Source organism: Sinocyclocheilus grahami, unplaced genomic scaffold (genome assembly GCF_001515645.1).
Source record: "Sinocyclocheilus grahami isolate Dianchi unplaced genomic scaffold, SAMN03320097.WGS_v1.1 scaffold335.1, whole genome shotgun sequence".
Lineage (NCBI taxonomy): Eukaryota > Metazoa > Chordata > Actinopteri > Cypriniformes > Cyprinidae > Sinocyclocheilus > Sinocyclocheilus grahami.
In genome coordinates, this window is record NW_015505514.1 from 102422 (window position 1) to 109717 (window position 7296).

The window sequence follows — 7296 nt, forward strand, 5'->3', positions numbered from 1 at the left end:
AGTATAAATCATTATAATCCGTAATTATGTCCCCACTGGATGCAACAAATGCCTAGTTTATAATGGGTTTTATTGGTTTTGTCTCGTTGTGCCAGGACACGGCATCACAGTATGGTAAGGGGCGTAACATTTCCGTCACATTGAGGAATTTGGCCAATCACAACGCACTGGATAGCTGGCCAATCAGAGCACACCTCGCTTTTCAGAACGATGAGCTTTGTAAAAATCTACGCGTTTCAGAAAGGCGGGGCATAGAGGAGAAACAATAATGTACAGTATGTGGAAAATAATGTGTTTTTTGAACCTTAAACCGCATAAACACATTTCATTACACCAAATACACAAAATAATGTTCTTTTTAGCAACATCATATGACCCCTTTAATGCAATCTAGTCTTATTGTGAATAATTTGTGAGTGAAAGTTATTTCAAAAATATATAAAAATAATATAATTTGTTTTCGTAATATTTCTCCAATAGCCAAATATTTGTATAGGCACTGTTTAGGCTGTTGTTGTGGGTAATGTAGCCTTTCTAAGATCTTTTTAATAGCTAACAGTTATTTAATGCCATATCTCAATATATTAAAACCCCAAAACGGACTAAATTTAATTTGACCTGTATTGACCTCACTTTAGTTTCCCGGGGTTTGTCTTTTTGGAAAAACTATAGGAGAATAAATTGCCAGACTGTAAATGATAGCTGAAATCACTGTGATATAATTGACTTTACACTACTGTACAGAAGTTTTTTTTGTTTTTTTGATAAATGAATACTTTCAGCAAGGATGTATTAAATTTATCATAAGGGACAGTAAAGACATTTATAATGTTACAAAAGATTTATATTTCAAATAAATGCTTTTTTTCACTTTCTATTTATCAAAATATCCTGAAAAAATTGAATAATAAGAATAATTATTATTGTTGATAATAAAAAATATTGCTTGAGCCGCAAATTAGCATAATGATTTCATAATGATCATGTGACAATGATGCTGAAAATTCAGCTTTGCAGCTATCATTTTGCAAATAGAAAACTGTTACTTTAAATTGTAAAAAATATTTCACGTTTTTATTGCATTTTTGATCAAATAAATGCAGCCTTGATGTGCAAAAGAGACTTCATTCAAGACTTCAACTTTTACCGCCCCATACTTTTGCATGTTATATGTTATATGTGACAAGAGCAGGTCTAAAAAAAAAAATAATAATAAGTGTTCCTTTTAAGAGAAAGTAAATCAGTTGATTTCTGTCTGCAGCATACAAATGCTGTCTAATGTGTATAATCTATCATCTGATACAGTTGCTGTTAGGATTAGAGCCCTGCACTTGGTGTGTGATTCCTCCTGGGACCTGAAGGATGAATTGTGGTCTTCAGTAAAACAGACACTCCCCTTCTCCTCTCATGAAGACACTGTGAACACTCGGTGTGCTGTCCTGCACTCTGTCCTGCAGCAGAGACAAACATTCAAACACCTGGGCCAAGCGCAGCTTTACCTTTGGTGAGGATTTTAAACAGATATTGGTGCGCAAAAATTATAAAAGTAACTCAAAACTTTTTTCCATTTATAGGACTCAAGAAGATCTACTTGCTCTGATTGATGCACATCACCGCATAACCAAACACTGTAGTGACCCTACCGGAGCATTGGAGTACATAGCAGGTACAACTGGGACATGAAATGCTTTAAATGCATCTCTCTGGTTCAATATGAACTTGATGATGTTGGTTGATCTGCTCTCTCAACAGGTCGCCTGGTTTATGGGAGCCACGTGTCAGACCATGAAGATCTAGCAGCTGTGCAGAGTGTGATTAGGGCATGTCTAAGAGATCCGTCAACATTATGGGGGCGTGGCAAAGACATTCTCTCAAATATCCTTAACTTTACAGGAAGATTTGGTATGCAAACACACTCTATCACTTAAATTTCCATGATAAACTATAATTATATAATAGTAAAGTTTTTTATATATATATATATACAGTGGGTGTAGAAAAGAATCACCCCCCTTTAAAATAATAACATTTTGTTGCTTTGCAGCCTGAAATGAAGATGGACACAGTTTTTGTTTTATTCAGCTGTACGTATTTACCCAGTGCAGCTTATAGCATCCAAGTGAAAGATATAACACCAACGTGTCAGAAAAAAATTTACATATATTAAAAAACAGAATCACTAGCTATGTTTACATAGACACTTTTTGCTTCCATCGGAATTAATTAATTAATTCCAAACGTAGTGTTTACATGAGCACTAAATAAAGTGATTGGGTTGATATGCACATTTATATGTCACAAGCTTCTGATCAGATTTAATCTTTTGACATGCGCACACTGCATGAATATGTCGCATGCTGTTTTAAAAAGCACACTTAATATTTATCTACTTCGGGTCCTAATTAGGTGACGACCAGCACATGAACATGCTGTGCTGCTTACTTTTACTGGTTTATAAAGTGCCCCTTCCTGCACCCAAAACCAGTTGTCTGTTGATGAGAGTCTTAAACAAGGACTGGTTGATGTTGTTTTGCTCCACTTCACAGACGCTGAGTGAAAGCAGAAATTTAGAATGACGGGACACTCGTTTATGACACTTTATTCACCAGGAAGAACAGCTCGTTCTGCGTGTCATACATCATTACACTATTTTTACTTCACTGCACATGCGCAGTACTTTCCAGTTTCGGTTTTCAATCCGATCAAGTGTTTACATGTCCTCTAACTCAGATTACAAAAGGAATAAACCACCCCTTACAATCCAATCGAAATTTTAATCGGATCTGGCCAATTCAATCCGATTGACTTGGTTACATGTGACTTTTTTCTGATTGTGCTTCTAGTCCTATTACGATCGGATTATTAGGGTCCATGTAAATGCAGCTACTGAGTTGGAAAAAGGATCACCCCCTCCTAAAATGACTTGTAAACTCAATCAGGTCTAGCTAATCAGCTTCTCAATGGCACACAAAGCCATTTGACTTTCAACTGTGATCAGCTGTGGTCATTTTGATCAGCTCAGCATGAAAAGAGCTTTCCTGGAGCATTTCAGTCCTTGGTAGTGCAACTGAAGCAAACAATCAACTATGGGTGGCAAAGCGCTGTCAAAAGATCTCGTGGACAGGAAGTCAGGAGAGGTAATATCCTGTTATGGGAGTGTTTCTCTGCAGCAGGGAGCACTTGTCAGGATAGAAGGGAAAATGAATGGGGCAAAATACTGTAAAATTCTTGAGGAAAATCTGCCACCCTCTGCCAGAAAGTGAAGAAGGTTTACCTTCCAACATGACAATGACCCGAAGCACACAGTCTTCATTTCAGGCTGCAAAGCAACAAAATGTGATTATTTTAAAGGGGTTTGATTCTTTTCTATACCCATTTTGTGTGTGTGTGTGTGTGTACAGTCATGGCCAAAATTTTTGGCAGCGACATAAATTTTGTGTTTTGCAAAGTTTGCTGCTTCAGTATTTGTAGACAATTTTTCCACGTTTCTATGGTATACTGAAAAACAATGCTAAGCATATCATAAGTTGTAAAGGCTTTTATTGGCAAAAAAATATAATGAGTCAATATTTACTGTTGACCCTTGTGCTTCATAACCTCTGCAATTCGCTCTGGTATGCCCACAATATTAAAAAACCTGGATTTGTTATTTCTAGACCTTGAAAATTAATGTAAATCAATCCAATCTTAAACAGCCCATGGTAATTATAGTAAACTAAAACTATAAAAAAAAAAACATTTTCATTACTTGAAATAAAATTAATGTTAACTGAAATGAAAATTTAAATATACAAAGCTGATCTTATTTCAGCAAGTTAACAAGACAACATTTCTTATTCCATTTAATTTAACTTGATGTACTAAAATAACAAAAATTAAAACTGAAATAAAAATATTATATAGACCTGTTTAAAAACAACAAAAACTAATAAAAATGACAGAAAACACAACAAAATTACTAAAACTTTAAAATTAACATGAAAGCAAAAAATATAAAAGATATGTATAATTCAAAATATTAACAAAAACTATAATATCTTAGTGTTACTACAATAACACTGAAACAGCTGTGGTAATTTTATTAAAAATATTAAATAAATATTTTTTCTAGTTATGGTAAGCTCTAACATATTTTGTTGGGTGGAAATTAAATAAATAAATAAAAATCCTTATCCTTCATCCAGGTCCAGTTAATCACAAATTACTGGAAAAGTAATATAATTCCATTGGTTAGAAAAAGGGAATTTCTGGCATATAATTATTTTAAATTATAATTATTTTATTATAATTACTTATTATTATTATTATTTTATCTATGGATGCTCCTGTTTTCTTGAAAAGAACCAAAACTTTGTCATTACAGCAGATGTACCAGAGGAACCTGTTACTTGTTAGCCTGCATGGGGCACTGGTGGGCCTTGGGGTCAAAAATGCTGTGAACCACTGCTATATAGTATTTTTAAACATCTACTTTGTACTTAAATGCTTTAATTAATTGTTACACACTCATATTTTTGCAGAAGCTGGTGGCCTGTTGAAAGACCTGAGACATTGTATTCAATGCATAACTAGCAGTACAGACCCATTCATTCTGGGCTTTAGTCCAGGTATGGCAAGTGAACTGGTGAAGCTAAAAAGTCATAGACTCAGCATTCTACTGCATCAATCACAGAATATCTATGCTGATGTCAGAGGAGACAACAGTCTTTTAATGCAACGTCAAGAACTTCCGGACTATAGGACAGCTTGGGAAAGGCTGCTAACTTTACAAGACAAGTTGAGGAAAATGGACATCGGCATGGGAATAGAATCCTGTGATCAGCTGTGGTCATTTTGATCAGCTCAGCATGAAAAGAGCTTTCCTGGAGCATTTCAGTCCTTGGTAGTGCAACTGAAGCAAACAATCAACTATGGGTGGCAAAGCGCTGTCAAAAGATCTCGTGGACAGGAAGTCAGGAGAGGTAATATCCTGTTATGGGAGTGTTTCTCTGCAGCAGGGAGCACTTGTCAGGATAGAAGGGAAAATGAATGGGGCAAAATACTGTAAAATTCTTGAGGAAAATCTGCCACCCTCTGCCAGAAAGTGAAGAAGGTTTACCTTCCAACATGACAATGACCCGAAGCACACAGTCTTCATTTCAGGCTGCAAAGCAACAAAATGTGATTATTTTAAAGGGGTTTGATTCTTTTCTATACCCATTTTGTGTGTGTGTGTGTGTGTACAGTCATGGCCAAAATTTTTGGCAGCGACATAAATTTTGTGTTTTGCAAAGTTTGCTGCTTCAGTATTTGTAGACAATTTTTCCACGTTTCTATGGTATACTGAAAAACAATGCTAAGCATATCATAAGTTGTAAAGGCTTTTATTGGCAAAAAAATATAATGAGTCAATATTTACTGTTGACCCTTGTGCTTCATAACCTCTGCAATTCGCTCTGGTATGCCCACAATATTAAAAAACCTGGATTTGTTATTTCTAGACCTTGAAAATTAATGTAAATCAATCCAATCTTAAACAGCCCATGGTAATTATAGTAAACTAAAACTATAAAAAAAAAAACATTTTCATTACTTGAAATAAAATTAATGTTAACTGAAATGAAAATTTAAATATACAAAGCTGATCTTATTTCAGCAAGTTAACAAGACAACATTTCTTATTCCATTTAATTTAACTTGATGTACTAAAATAACAAAAATTAAAACTGAAATAAAAATATTATATAGACCTGTTTAAAAACAACAAAAACTAATAAAAATGACAGAAAACACAACAAAATTACTAAAACTTTAAAATTAACATGAAAGCAAAAAATATAAAAGATATGTATAATTCAAAATATTAACAAAAACTATAATATCTTAGTGTTACTACAATAACACTGAAACAGCTGTGGTAATTTTATTAAAAATATTAAATAAATATTTTTTCTAGTTATGGTAAGCTCTAACATATTTTGTTGGGTGGAAATTAAATAAATAAATAAAAATCCTTATCCTTCATCCAGGTCCAGTTAATCACAAATTACTGGAAAAGTAATATAATTCCATTGGTTAGAAAAAGGGAATTTCTGGCATATAATTATTTTAAATTATAATTATTTTATTATAATTACTTATTATTATTATTATTTTATCTATGGATGCTCCTGTTTTCTTGAAAAGAACCAAAACTTTGTCATTACAGCAGATGTACCAGAGGAACCTGTTACTTGTTAGCCTGCATGGGGCACTGGTGGGCCTTGGGGTCAAAAATGCTGTGAACCACTGCTATATAGTATTTTTAAACATCTACTTTGTACTTAAATGCTTTAATTAATTGTTACACACTCATATTTTTGCAGAAGCTGGTGGCCTGTTGAAAGACCTGAGACATTGTATTCAATGCATAACTAGCAGTACAGACCCATTCATTCTGGGCTTTAGTCCAGGTATGGCAAGTGAACTGGTGAAGCTAAAAAGTCATAGACTCAGCATTCTACTGCATCAATCACAGAATATCTATGCTGATGTCAGAGGAGACAACAGTCTTTTAATGCAACGTCAAGAACTTCCGGACTATAGGACAGCTTGGGAAAGGCTGCTAACTTTACAAGACAAGTTGAGGAAAATGGACATCGGCATGGGAATAGAATCTGCTTCTCTTGGTCCATTGCACTGTTTCTTCCAGATAGAGCGGGAGCGTCTGGATGCACTGGTGTCTTCCCTCCTTTTAGACAGTTTTCAGCCAGTTAAATATAACATGACAAGCTCCACTACTGCGTATCTAACATTATCAGCTCTCTCACGACTGGAGACTCAAGCAGAGCAGCTCAGGTCATACCTGTGGGAGGAGTCATCCAGTATTAAACCTCGTGTTTATCGACTGTCTGCCTTTCTCAATCCCAGAGGCTTTCTGGCAGCGTTGATCAGAGATGCAGTCCACATCCAAGACAAGGATATCAGTCTTTACTGCTTGAATTTTAAGGTAAATCTCAGTTTCTCAAACACAAACTGAAAAAAAAAACACAGAACACAAGATTATTTGTTTGTTTGTTTGTCACCAAATCCTTATCCTTAATCCTAGTCCAGTTATTCACAAATGACGGAAAAAGTCATATAATTTTATTTGGTAAAAATGTGGTTAACCTTCCTTTGATTAATATTTAGCTCTTAAAAATTCTGGAATTATGAAGTGTAATCTTTACTGTTTAAATTTTAAGGTAAATCTCAGTTTTCCAAACACTAACATAACACAAATAGTCACTAACATATAATTTGAAATATAGGTCAAGCACCTCTGAATATATATATATA

The 7296-nt window shown here is 34.4% G+C and overlaps 1 protein-coding gene across 1 annotated transcript in view; it reads left to right on the forward strand.

The window, feature by feature from the left end:
• LOC107602766 (dynein heavy chain domain-containing protein 1-like) overlaps positions 1-7296 on the forward strand; it is a 27724-nt gene that overhangs the window by 16230 nt on the left and 4198 nt on the right. The window contains exons 10-14 of the mRNA XM_016295341.1: positions 1306-1504; positions 1575-1666; positions 1753-1902; positions 4521-4624; positions 6671-6967. Of these exons, the coding sequence (XP_016150827.1) occupies positions 1306-1504; positions 1575-1666; positions 1753-1902; positions 4521-4624; positions 6671-6967 (842 nt within the window). The remainder of the gene's footprint in view (positions 1-1305; positions 1505-1574; positions 1667-1752; positions 1903-4520; positions 4625-6670; positions 6968-7296) is intronic.